This window comes from Syngnathus acus, chromosome 4 (assembly GCF_901709675.1).
Source record: "Syngnathus acus chromosome 4, fSynAcu1.2, whole genome shotgun sequence".
Lineage (NCBI taxonomy): Eukaryota > Metazoa > Chordata > Actinopteri > Syngnathiformes > Syngnathidae > Syngnathus > Syngnathus acus.
The window spans coordinates 993681-1007302 of NC_051090.1; the positions used below are offsets into that span (position 1 = coordinate 993681).

The 13622-nt window shown below is 43.1% G+C and overlaps 1 protein-coding gene and 1 long non-coding RNA gene across 2 annotated transcripts in view; one reads left to right on the forward strand and one right to left on the reverse strand.

The window, feature by feature from the left end:
- Window positions 1-10250, reverse strand: part of jak1 (Janus kinase 1) — an 11188-nt gene extending 938 nt beyond the window's left edge. The window contains exons 1-24 of the mRNA XM_037249049.1: window positions 9954-10250; window positions 8597-8808; window positions 7594-7717; window positions 6684-6837; window positions 6443-6606; window positions 6085-6353; window positions 5758-5870; window positions 5376-5549; window positions 5013-5170; window positions 4641-4755; window positions 4308-4506; window positions 3586-3695; window positions 3182-3328; window positions 2983-3070; window positions 2753-2880; window positions 2416-2554; window positions 2170-2321; window positions 1942-2092; window positions 1693-1781; window positions 1401-1593; window positions 1190-1314; window positions 869-1041; window positions 678-795; window positions 175-285 (exon numbers count right to left, since the gene is read on the reverse strand). Coding sequence (XP_037104944.1) covers window positions 175-285; window positions 678-795; window positions 869-1041; window positions 1190-1314; window positions 1401-1593; window positions 1693-1781; window positions 1942-2092; window positions 2170-2321; window positions 2416-2554; window positions 2753-2880; window positions 2983-3070; window positions 3182-3328; window positions 3586-3695; window positions 4308-4506; window positions 4641-4755; window positions 5013-5170; window positions 5376-5549; window positions 5758-5870; window positions 6085-6353; window positions 6443-6606; window positions 6684-6837; window positions 7594-7717; window positions 8597-8801 — 3399 coding nt within the window. The 5' untranslated portion in view covers window positions 8802-8808; window positions 9954-10250. The remainder of the gene's footprint in view (window positions 1-174; window positions 286-677; window positions 796-868; window positions 1042-1189; window positions 1315-1400; window positions 1594-1692; window positions 1782-1941; window positions 2093-2169; window positions 2322-2415; window positions 2555-2752; window positions 2881-2982; window positions 3071-3181; window positions 3329-3585; window positions 3696-4307; window positions 4507-4640; window positions 4756-5012; window positions 5171-5375; window positions 5550-5757; window positions 5871-6084; window positions 6354-6442; window positions 6607-6683; window positions 6838-7593; window positions 7718-8596; window positions 8809-9953) is intronic.
- On the forward strand, window positions 1030-1341 carry LOC119121481. The gene is made up of 2 exons (XR_005097683.1): window positions 1030-1105; window positions 1137-1341. It is a non-coding gene; the product is annotated as an uncharacterized LOC119121481 (long non-coding RNA).
- Window positions 10251-13622: the final 3372 nt, after the last annotated feature.

Below are 13622 nucleotides of genomic sequence, written 5' to 3' on the forward strand. Positions count from 1 at the left end.
CTTCTAAATTGTTCAATTGCAAATATGTTGGAGTAGTCAGGAGGCGAATTATTGCAACCATCGTTTCTGTCAGAAGAGGGTGCCCATGATCATGACAAATGATTCTGATAAAGAGGTAACGCGTTTTCAACAATCTATATAAAATATTGGGAGGCAAAACTCCAAGTGTCTTACAGGTTCAGGGCAACCATCAGGTCGTGGTAACCTCTTGCCCTCCTCCAGCACTTGGACCAAACGAACAATGATCATCTGACCATGGTATGAACCGATCATCTTGGAGAAGAGCTGCAGAAGGAAAAGAAAGTACTCAATTCGAGTTGATCAGAAAATATCAACTGCTACAAAAAGACAAGGCTGTTTTCTTGACTCAAATACAATGTGCTGCATAATCAGGGGCTAGGAACAGATGCTTGGCGCCATCCTGTGGCATCTTTGTGCAATTCAGAGAACACAAGCGTGTTTTTCAAGTTTATATCAGCTGTTTTTTTAAGTGTTGTAATCTCATAATTTATCATTACAGAGCTTTAATACTTGTATGAAATGAAAAAAGGTGTTGTGAGGTGACAGATAGACTGTCCCTAGAACACATGGACTCGATGTCCATTCCTTCCGCAAAGCTTCCGACCAACCGTACGTATCACAAGGGGAGGCGGCAGTACGTAAGTGATTATGAGCACCTGCATGGGGACCTTGGTGGGGTCACAGTAGGTGATGAGCTCATACATGGTCACCCCAAAAGACCAAACATCCGAGGCAAGGTAGAACTTGCAGTGAGTCAGGCACTCTGGAGCGTACCTGAGGAGAGATTGCAAACTGAGCAAACTGAGGATCAAATGAAATGAAGTGAATGAAGCCACATCTTATTTACCAGTAAATAGGGCTGTCAATGTCATCCTTGACTGTGTAATAGACTTCGTTGTCCTTAATGCTTTTGGTCAGGCCAAAGTCGCCGATCTTCACCGTCCGCTCGTTCTCCACCAGTACGTTTCGGGCGGCCAGGTCACGGTGGATGTAATTTTGAGATCCCAGATAGTCCATTCCCTAAAAATGGAAGATTGTATTAGTCTGCTGTATACGAATTCAACCCATGCAGTGGTTTAGATGAGTTCTTTATGAACGAGTTCTTTTTAGATGAGTTCTTTATGAATGAGCGAGAAGATGGAGGGGGACGAGAGCCGGTAGTGCCTACCCGGCATATTTGAGTGGCGTAGCTGAGCAGAGTGCTGAGAGTGATCTTGCTTTTGGGGTTAGGCAGGTAATCTTTCAAACTTCCCAGAGGAAGGAATTCCATGATCAACTTGGTGGCCCGACCACCTGCTTGCACACAAATGAAGATGGCGGGAGGGGGGCGGGCACAAAATGGCTTCCAATGTCAAGAGGCAATTGAGATGTTCACTGACCCTCTTCCAGGCAGATGCCTTTGTACTTGACAATGTTTTCATGGTAGAGAGCCTTCAGTATATTAATTTCGCTGGAGAGATTGTTGCCCTTCTGTTGTCCGTTCTCAGGCTTAAGCGACTTCACCGCCACTAATTCGCCAGTTCCATCTCCTCGGGGATCATAACGACACAGCTCCACTTTTCCAAAATGACCCTACAGAAAAATCGAGTGACGTACCAATGAATGGTTATTCACCTGACTCGGCCTAAAATGATGTTGCCAAATCATAAAACAGCAATGAGTGCCGCCGACCTGTCCCAGATCTCTGTGAAGCTTCAGAAATCTCTTTTCAAACACAGTTGGGTCCACTTCGGTCGAAGGCTGTGGTTTGATCGATGGATCTACGGGAGAAAAAGAAGATGCTTGAAATTCCTCAAGCTAACCTAACAGTAACCTTGACTGCCTGCTGAGTGACGTGTCAGCAGAAATGTTTGTCTTCAAAAAAGAAAGAAAGAAAGAGTCATGGGCTGCAGAGGATACCCTTAGAGAGTGCGGTCTTACTTTTTTCTTCCAGTTTGTCAATGTCTCGGACTATGGCCCTGAAGAAAGGTCTCTTCTTTGGGTCATAGTTCATGCAGTGGATCATCAGTTCAGCTAACTCTCTGTAGTCAGGGGTCGCGAGCTGGCACTTGGTTTCATAAAACCTCTCCTTCTGCTCAAAGCAAAAAAGAATACAGGCCTGATCAGTTTGAAATGTAGACAAAAGAAAGCCATTGGATTGTGTACGACCTCTGTGAGCTTCTTTTCTTTAAGTGGCTCTTCTCCATCATAGCAAATCTCCCACAGGGTGGTACCAAAGCCCCACTTGTCAGCTGCAACACTCAGGGAAGACACACTCTTCACGCACTCGGGTGCGATCCAGGGTATGCGATGTACGCACTCTGCAGAAAAGCATAGTGCTTACGTTTGCCTTCGCCATTTCCAAATCGTGATTACACAAGCATTTCGGTTGGATTATTTGGAAAGCAGACATACCCTCTCTTGTGAGGACAGTGATTGGTATTCCTGAGTCACTGAGCTTGATAAAGGGCCCTCCTTCATCATCATCCAGACCCCCTCGAGCTAGCAAAATGTTCTTCGCGCACACAAAACCATGGACCAACCTTTTGTCCTCCTGTATGTTCAAATGAAAACTCTGTGTGAAGCTGTTCTTGTTTAAAAGGTGAGCCAAGGAAAATATTTGTTCTCCCCCTTAATGGAAAAAAAGATGTGTGTGTGTGTGTGTGTGTGTGTGTGTGTGTGTGTGTGTGTGTGTGTGTGTGTGTGTGTGTGTGTGTGTGTGTGTGTGTGTGTGTGTGTGTGTGTTTCTTACCAAATAGCTGAGAGCTGAGGCCAACTGCTTGGCCACCTGGAACTTCCAAGCAGTGCTAAGCGGGTTCTGTTGTCTCCTCATGAACAAATCCAGTGGCCCGAGTTTCACAAATTCTTCCACGATGATATCTGACACAGAAAAACAGGTTTGCTAATGAGTGCTCTTACACAACACACACACACACACACACACACACACATTTATTCTTGCAGCTCATCCAATGCACTTACTCTCCAGGTGGCGGACACACACTCCATACAGGAGCACAATGTGCTTATGGGAGACTTGCCGCATCATACTTGCGGTTTCAAAGAAGGCCTGCAAACAATAAGACAAATATGACTGAATTGGAACGTGTACATGGTACATTTTATGGCTACACATGGCCCTCGTAAGAAAATGCATCGTTCTTGTGAGCGTGAATCTTACCAGGGAAATATCTCGGTGTCCTGAGCCCAGCACTTTGAGCACCACCTTATACTCTTGTAAGGATCCGTAACCTGCATCCTCATCGTTTTTTACCCTCAGCGTGCCGGAGAATATGTTAGTTCTTGTGCCGCGACCAAGATGCTCCTCCTAGTGCACAGCGGGGAAGGGAAACCACAGCATTGAGCGGAAACATATACATACTATATATAGTGTACACAGAGCACAGCCTTTGCGACTGATACTAGCTCTAGCTACGAAAAGAAAACAACTGCTATAACAGTATCCAAGACTTTGACTTTGATACTTTGACATAACGGATGCATATAATTGCTACGTATGATTATTATATCATTCTTTCTTTTCCTTGAACAATTCTGAACTTGACAAAGTGGAAGTATGTGTACCTGTTCAATTTCTTCCTTAGGAATGCGATGGATAATGACTTGGCATTCCTGCATTGGCGTCTGAGATACTGGTGCTCTATCATTCGTGACCACCAGCAAGTTGGAAATCTCTGCAACATAAGCAGTGGGGCAACTGAAGTTCACTCGCCTAAAATACAATGTATATGTATAATGGCCGATGGGGTTATCGACGCAACACGCGATCTGAGTAATACACAACGAAACGAAAGAAAACAAACACACTTCCTGTATATAATCTTATAACACTACACAGAAAAACCTGCGACACGTTCTGCAACCCATACAGAAGTACAAGCCAAAGTGCGTCTCCGGAAAGCCACATTTACAACTCTCTTCCTCTCTGACACAGACACACAGACAGACGGGTGTGTACGTGTGTGTTTGAGGATATGCACACATCTGAGACATGCATGCACACTACAAGTGCGTCTATTGTTTGCATTATGAACTCTTCGATTGAAATTTGGCATGGAAAAGTGCCAGCAAACTACAAGAAAAAAATCCAGAAAATGTTTGATGGACTAATGAGACAATGATGAACTTTTGCCAGAGCCAGTTTGCAGTAATAATAATAATTCATTCAATTTGTATAGCGCTTTTCAAAAACCCAAAGACGCTTGGGTCAGTGGGATCGAGTGTTGTTTGATTCGATGTTATGTCACAAAATCAAATAAGCTGCTCGTTGTGTTTAAAGGTCTTACCTCGAGGTTGAGGAGGGCAGCAACGGAGCAGATGGAACTGGAGATTGTCAGAGCGAAGACTCTGGCCCTCCAGGTGCTCTAATAGCTCCCTCAGAGTTGGCCTTGCCGTTTCTGTGCCGTAAAGGCGGAACTCATTTGGAGTGACTTCGATTTGGAAGTTTTTGTACTGTTTCACAGGACGGGATTCCTGGAGGTCAATCTAAATGGAGGAAAGTCCGTTTAATAGGAGTCTATAGAAAACGAGCACTGGCAGCTTTCATTGTATTTCAAAAAAATGCTTGCTTAATTGAATCAAGCTTGCACCAAATCAGGATTTATTCAGTGATGTTCTACCTCATTGCACACCACTGTGATGATAATGTACTGGTAGTCAGTGCAGCTCCAGCGTAGAATGTACATGCCCTCCTCATTACCCTCCTGACGCAGCTTTTGGATGGCATACTCCGTACTGGTGTGGGGAACAAACAATAGTGCGAATCAATTAAGACAGGGGGAGGGAGGTAAGAAGTTCTGTGCTGTCATAGTTCTTTACAATAAGATCTCAACTCAATTGTTAGCACTCAGTCGATCAGAAAAGACAACAACAACAACAACTCAATCGTGTATGCCCAGCTCAAAATTACAAACTGTACAATGTGCTGAGAAACTAGGTCAAACGAACGGCGTGCAAAGAAAACGACACCAATGCAAAGTGGAAAAACAAACCAAATGGGGCCATGGCAGCCATTGTTGATGTTGTGCACCACTGAAGAGGGAGCCACCTCTTTGCACAGATAGTGGTGGGCATCCACTGTTAGCCTGAAGTACCCATCCACGAGGGCTGCAAAAGACAGAGCCTCAGACCCAGATGCCATTTGCAACTCCTGACGAAACAAAGGGTGGTCAAATGTTAGCTTATTCCCAACCGCAGGCCAGGTTCTTCAAATATCACAAATCAAATCAATACCATATATACTGCATGTATTAAAGCCGGGTATCCATTCAGATTTTTTTGTTCAATCCAATGAAGCGGATTTTCCAGAACCCCCAACTCAATGGTAATGCTCTCTTGCTGTTTGTCTCACCCACCATTTTCTTGTGATCCTGTCTGTGAATTGTGACTGTGGCCTCTTTGATAGCAGCGTGCATGATCTCATGGAAGTCACAGAATCGTTCCCAGCCTTCATCAGCTTCTTTTTTTCTCAGATGTCCATTGAGCTTGTTCTTCTTTGACCTGCCTTTCTCTTTCTTGATTCCCAGCATCTATTTTGAAGACACACATCGCTGGTGTTATTTACTGTAAGTAGACTCTGCAAATGTGTTCAGGTGACAAGGCTGTTTTACAGTTTACCTTTGTACCAAATTCCTGTTCAGGCCAAAAAGCAATTTCAAATGACACATTTAAAACACGGCAAATGCATGCTATTGAAAGACAGAATATTGTTCTTCCAATGATAACAGTCCGACTTACTGGGGGCTTCTTCCTCCAGGAAATGCCTGTTGTACCAGACATACATACTTGTACATCATGCCAAGTATCCATGCTCTGATTTGGCCTCTTTTCTTGGATCTGGTTGTAGTACACTGTAAACACACACATACAAATATAGCTTAGAAGTTCAAAATACTCAAAACCTATACGTGCCAGAAAAGTGTGATCGAAATAGCACTAAAACCCGAAAAGATGTCATATTCAATCTCAGGTGCTAACAACATCACCTAATAAAGAAAATAAATATGATATGATTTGAGCATGTCCCGCCAATAAGTACAAATGGAGAAAATGTCCAATTCTGACCAAAACTTCCTCCATTCTCGACGTCTCCTTCTTGCGTGACACTCAGCGAGATGGGCTCCATTAGCTCACTGCCAAAGCCATTGGTCAGCCCCTCCAGAGTAGCCAGATACTTAGTCTTCAGGTCGTACAGACTGATGTCGCTGCCCTTGACTGTTCGGTGGTTGAATTCACTGAGGAATTTCTTGAAGACATTGTTGATGCGGATGCGGGTCAAAATGTTACGCTGTTTTATGCTTGCATCTAACGCCTCTGGAATGAAACGTCTGTAGCTGGAGGAATGAAGACAAAGAGAGGAAAAAAACATGAGCAACATCTCGCACGGCTACGACTATCACGAAGATGGACGTGGGCGTCTTACTTGAATGCTTGAGAAGCAGTAGACAGGGGCATTTCCATGCTCATGGCATGGTGGGTAATAGCGAGCACAGCCATTCCCAGACACTCATTTTCCATCTCATGTTCCTCGACCTCGGACAGGCATGTCCGAAGGAGCACCATACCTGAGTGAAAATCATGCTGGCCCTGGAAAACAAACATGAAATATATAAAAATGTCCAAATAGAGCCCACACAATGCATGCATGCACATGAAATCTGTACCTGGTAAAAAAGGTAATCAAGAGAGGCGGAATCCAGGAGTGGCGCTCCTTCAGGGGTTCTCTGCTGGCCCAGGCCTCCTCTAAGTCTACTGATGCAGTGTCTCCAGACTGGAGATTCACCTTCATTGGCGCCGTGCCAATTACGGAAAAAGAACCTGAGTGCGACAGTAAATAAGGGCAAAAGAGTTTAGTGAGAAATATTGATTGGATAACTCGTTTAAAATCAGCCTGAATGAGCTTGTTTCTCTTGATATTCATATCCACTTATATATCATCAATGTTGGCAAGGTTCATATCAAGTGGGAAAAGGTTGATCTGTATGATTTGCAACAAAACAGTCATTTGTCACGTGGCGTGCCCGACCGAGCACGCTCGGCCGTCAGCTTCCCTCCCTCAGCCACACCCCTTCGTTATCGTCATGTCTGTCACCTGCTCCCTCTTGTTACCTTGTGTATTTCAACCCTGCCCGCCCGTTCCTTCCTCCTTGTCGGTGTCTACTGTTGTGGTCCGTCCCTGTCCAGTGTTCCTGTGGTCTGGTTTTCCCCCGGTCTGTCTGGAGGCTGACGGTCAGAATTGTATCCTTGTCCAAGTGGACTTCTGTCGGTCTGTCTGTTTGCTGGCCGTGAGTCTCTCTCCCGTCTGTCTCTTGGGTTCCCCAGCCAGCCAGCCAGCCAGCCAGCCAGCCAGCCAGCCAGCCAGCCAGCCAGCCAGCCAGCCAGCCAACCAACCAACCAACCAACCAACCACCCACCCACCTGCCTCCCTTCCAACTCCCTTTCCCTTCAATGAATCCTGGTTCAAGGTGCATTTGGTCGCCCTGGCTCAACTCATTCCTGACATCATTCCAGGTCAGGCGGATTACCATACATCCTATAAAGCAAATGTTTATCTCAAATGCAATGCAATCTTACCTCATGCGATAGTGTAACCTAATGTTGGTCTCATCTGTGATCTTGAATTCATAGTTAGGCGGGCACCACGTGCCTGTCACATCATTGTACAGGGCAAAGAGATTGTGGCACAGTGGAGAAATTGCTGATGAAAGGGAAAGAAACAAGGAAAACAATCAAAATCATGCCTTTTGTTTTGTCCATCACCCCCCCCCCCCCCCCCCCCCCCCCACCAGAGAGCTAACATGAGGTCCCACCACTTGTGAAAGACTTTATACAGCTTCTAAAGAGACACTTCCTGTGATTAGTGGCCAACTAAATGAAGGCTATTGTGGTGCCTAGAGTGTTTCAGTGGAAAATGGATTTGTTCTTTTAACAATGTTTATGTTAACGATTCACATGACTATCAGCCGATCACATGATGCCACTGTAGTGCGCGGTGACAATACCATGAGAGTATGGTCGATATATTTTGACTTGATATACACAAGTGCTCTGATTTGTCTATTACCTTTCTTCAAGATGATTTTTGATGTGTTTTTGTACTTTTTCTCAGACAAATTCCAACCTGTTCTCTTCATCTTCCAAATTAATGAGTGGTTTGCTTCTTTCTATTAGTGCAAGTCATCTGTCAACATTAGACTCATGTCTTCTGGAGGTTGTCATGCTACGTTGGGACCGAATGTGAAATGTCGCTTCGACTCGCATGACTCGTTTGAGTTTGATGGCGTGACGCAAACACCTTAGCTGCTTCATCTTGGGTTTTTTTTTTTTAGAAAGGCATGTTAGGCAGCCCAAGGGGTCCTTGGTTACGTTAATTTACGTCAGGCATGTTGTTGGGCGGCCGAAAGGGGTCCGTTTGCTATCCGTCATTGTGAAGTCTCCTCACATTTCGAGGTTAGTTGACATTTTATTAAAGAAGAAGCAATAAGCAGATGACAATATCAGGCACATTGAGTCTAGTTAATAAATGCTAAAATGTAGGGCTGAAACGTGTCATTGTTTTTGCCGGCGAGTCACTTACAGCATTTCTTCGCAGCCTCCACGCAGAGATCCTCGCAAGTGTAGCAACCTCTGAAGAACTCAAGCTGATGCACATCTGGTAAGTAGAAATGGACTTCCAAGCCCCAAGAGGATGAAGAAGAGGTGAGTTGAGCCCTGCTGCTGCTGGTCGTCCTCATTTTTACACACAGTAGCCTGCTCAACTCCATCATCCCATGAAGTGGCATTCAGACTCTGAATTAGGACATGATAACATTCATTCAATGACCAAAGGAAAAACACAATATATAGTATGTCAATGGCTTCATCCACAGAACCTAAAATCATCAAATACTTTCTCAACAAGTGTAAGAAGTCATCTTCTGTAATGGTAAGCTTTCATGGAAATTAAGTGGAAAGATGACTGGGTCAAGGATCGATAGGTGGATGATTCACATATCGTTTTTTTTCCCAAAACTGTGCAAATGTTTGGAATTTCTCTTTCCCAACAGTAAATGTGATCTTATTTCTGTAGTTCTTCATGAAATTGTGTTGAGTCAAAATAACGTATGCACTTTTTCTACTTTGTAAAACAATGGATAAATCCAACATTTGTTTTGCAGAGGTCGACTGTAGTTTTGAAAATGTAACATGCCCTATATGACAACACTAGTAGGCTGAATAATTTGGAATTTTATGCAGGACAAACATACTGTCAAAATTTTGAGTGATTTACATTTTGGGTAGGGGTGTACAAAATGAGTTCTTGCTCTTAATATTGGTTTCTTGTTCAGCACTTTTTTTTTTTTTTTATGGAAGAGAGCCCTCTTGAACCGGAAAAAGAATTGGACAATTACTGTGCACTCTGAAGTAGAACATTTGTTAGAAATAGAATACTGCACTGAACAGTATTGATCCTGTCACCTCATCTATGCTTCAGTGTCCAGCCAATGCGCACAGAGATACACGATCCCAGTTACCATATCATAGATGATTGTTGTTGTTGTTGTTTTTTAGCTCTTCACAACTGAGCGTTTACTGAAATGGGTGCCCATTTTTAGAGTACAATATGCTATATGTTAATACCGCGGTTAACTACTGGTTTAATAATCAGGTCACCGAATGGGTTTGATTTGAACGTTAAGATGCTGTTATTACGTATATGGATGATCGCGTAATAACATTGTAATAGCCCTCAACACCAACAGGCCAGGCCTCATCTTCCTTCCTGTTCGGGTATCGTGAAAGCAGACACAAGAACATGAAATGTTAGCTAAGCCTATTCGCTAAGTAGCTTCGTAAGAGTAAGTGAAGCGGAAATGGCAGCAATCTCCGCGAACGTGACATGACGGACAATGACATCTTTTTCGAATTAAACGCTACGTAATGCTGTCACTTACCAACAAGCTTTAGCCAGACAGCTGGCAGGATACTTCCGTTTCGTTTAAAACATTTGACGCTCCGACCAACTTTAAAAAAAAAAAAAAAAAAAAAAAAAAAAAAAAAAGCTACTTAACTGCGTCTAAAGCTTTTGAGATTCACTCATCGGGAACTAGACGACATAACATCAGCAAAAGCTTCCAGGGCCCACGGCACTTGATTTCTTTCGGAGGTTATTTAGTCAATTTCGAAGAGCTCGAGACGGTAGAATCTCGCTACAGCTTCCTGACAAACAACCTCCCTTTTCCCGAAAACCACGCAGGCAGCGGCCATGTGAGCACGAACGTCGATTGGCTCTTCAGCCCGTCACTCACTCACTCACTCACTCACTCAGAATGATATCAGCAACCCGGCCTTCGACGCCCTGCCCCGGACAATCGAAAAAAGATTGGCCCCACTTATACGTACGAGGAAAATAAATACAGACATTGCTGAATATCTATCGTTTTGATGGTCATTCCTTGTTTTTGTTCCTTTGTGTATGGAATCTTTCTGTGTTTATAAGTCCCCTTTTGTATTTTTGTCTTTTTATGCTGTGTTGTCAACCACAGATATAGAGATATCAATAACTGTAGCAGAGTATTTGATTTTTTTTTTTTAATGTAATGTGCACTATAAATATCATTTATTATTATTATTTTGTCACTTCCTACAAGTCAAGTCCTGTGAAGGTATGGTTCATATTACAAAAAGTTGAGTCCATAAGATGCACATACACATTTAAATACAAGGTGTGACATTTATTATATAAACACAATGGGGCGAAAAATGATCATATTGCAAGGTCACACATTATACTATACTACTACTGACTTAATCACAGTGAACTGAACGTGTTTAACAGTTTTTGTTTACATACATACATATATTCTCACACATGCTGTGGCAAAAAAGTGCCATTTGGTCCGCAGTACAAGTGCCAAGTTGGCAGCCATCCTTCAGTTATCACAGTACTGTACCTTGGATGGGGACAGCATCAGCACTGTGATAACTGAACCAGGGCAGCCTGTCAAATCTAGAAGTCTCCAGGCGGGCATCTCCTAACCATCATCTGTAGGATGATGTGGTGCAAAAAGGGGGTTTCTTTTGGCGCACAGTACAATATTGGCCTTTTTTGGGCTAAATGGAGATGTCTGACTTATGGTTGTAATAAATTAAAAACGGTCATACATATTGCAAATTTAAAAAATCTCACAGAACATCGCCAGATAAAATGTCACAAAAAGTAGATACAGCTCATGTGCACACTTGTGACTTCAGCTTGTTCCAACATACAGTAATTATGCCGAATCATTATATAATGAATCATTTCAATGGGGAATATTAATTTGATGTAAGAGTAAACTGTTACAGTTTACGAGTTTGGTCTTAGAACAATGAATCTCCCAAATCAAAGTAGTACCACTGTATTTGAATTATGATGCACCCTACCATCTGTTGATGCACATGACTGCGCATGCATGTCACAAAGGAAGATGCTTTATTCTGTGTGGAGGAATTTACAGCATTTCCCCAAATTGCGTATTTACTCCCCACCAACATGGGAGATGGCTCCCCTAATTCAATACCCATAAATATTCTTCCTCATTCTTGTTCGTGCCTAGAGCATGGCAGAGACATACAGTGTATTTCATTATTCATACCAGTTGCAGAGGGCAAGTGACGTCGGACTGGTTGATTCTGGTCGCAGGCTCCGCCCCCCTCCGGTGGCGTCTGTTGTACGTGGCGGCGGCGGCGGCCCGCCTCCGCCGCCTCCTCCGCCTCAGTCCAACCCTCTGCACTTCATGTAAACAACTCCATTAACCCCGCAGCTCAAAACACCGACACACACACTGTCCACGCGTGAATGGCCAAAACGCGTATGGCCAAACGCCTTTTCACAGTCATAACGGTTCTCAATACCATGTTGTCAACATGAACTGTATATTTTCACGTCATATAAAGGTTGTGGCGTGACCGCCAATCTTCCATATGTAAAGACTGTAGCCCTGCGACATCCAGTGAATAAACTATCAGGCAAAAACAAGCATAAGAATGTCGATAGTACCACAAGGGTATCCTTGATTGCTGCACTTTTAAACAAAGAAAAGTCAACAAAAACAGCGACAGTATGCAAGACATCACCTATAGATTTTTTACCGAGGAGAAATGGTTTTACATGAGAAAAAAGTACAAAATAACGATACGCAGCCAAATGTTGACGCCCAACCTTGCGCGCACACACAAGCGCACACCCCCCTTTCTGGTTAAAAACAAACAGAATGCTACAAGATCCTATTATCAGCTTCTAATTATAGGAATAGCATTGAAGCGTCGGTACATAATAGTATCGTTTGGCTCACTTACCCGCTTTCCGCCCGTTGAGCGTCCCGTGTTTACATGAATATTTTTAATGACGCAGCAACAGCACACGAAGCAACGTGATTGTCGCCATTTTTTGTTGTTATTGAATTCTCCAAAGCCATGTGACAAGATGATCGCGGTTTGTAAAAGTAGACTTCCGATTGCGGAAAGGAAAATTGAGGGGGGAAATGTTTCAAATGAGCCGAGAGCAGGTTGATCCTCCGACTTGTTATGGATTAGTCTGCTTACTGACTGAAGACGTACGTGTGCGCAATATTTGACAGCTCAGGGACGGAGCTACACGGCTTGGCTTGCAACAAGTACTACAAGTACATCATTCCTGTTAAGGAGAGCAGCGACAATTAAAGACGTCTCAGTGGGATGGGATGCCAGCAAAAAAAAAAGCAAGCTTTCATATATACATGTCAAGTGTCGGATACAAACTTGATCAAATCATATACATTGACCGCGTGGCAACCACAACTGCACATAATAAGCAACCACGAAATAACAGGTTCACCACATCACATTCCAATAAATATTGACTGAATATTTGATGATTGTTGCTTTAAAAAAATGTTAGAGGTCAATTTGACTCGTCCAGCTCAACTATCACTGGTATACTTTATTATTATTATTACGATTGTTATTATTTTGTAAAAATAGATTTTGCGGTGTTTAGTTTTGAGTCGTGTTTATTTTACCCGTCCCCCTTGAAAACATAACAGAACATTTTAAAATAAATGGTCATATTTCCAAAAATATTGGTGCCTAGTTTGCCTTACATCTCTGTAATGACATGTTTAATGTAGACTGAGAGCAGGGATCCCGTTATGACATTATTACAAGATGATAACAAAATATTTCGCAATGGAGTAATTGGCAACAGTGCCCTCTGCTGGGAAATGTGGGATATTGCGCTAGGCAACGGACAATGAAATGTTTTATGAATTAATTATAGAACAATACAGGAAATAAAACTGCGTGTTTGAACTTATAGCACATGTCAAAGGTGCTAAATGATTATTGTTTGATGTATTAGAGATTGTGTGAATTTGTCGCATATATGATTTTTCAACTGCTGGATTATTTCTATATCAGGGGAAAAAGACTACAGATACCACACCGCCCTACGACATGCGGGTACGTGAACCATTCGTCCGCCTTTTCCCTGGCCGATGTGCGCAGCAAACTGGGGCGTTGTAGAGACTCTCGTGTCCATTCGTGGAATGAAATGTTTTAAAGACACAGGCTACCGTAATGTAAGCAAAAGAAGACCTTAAAGA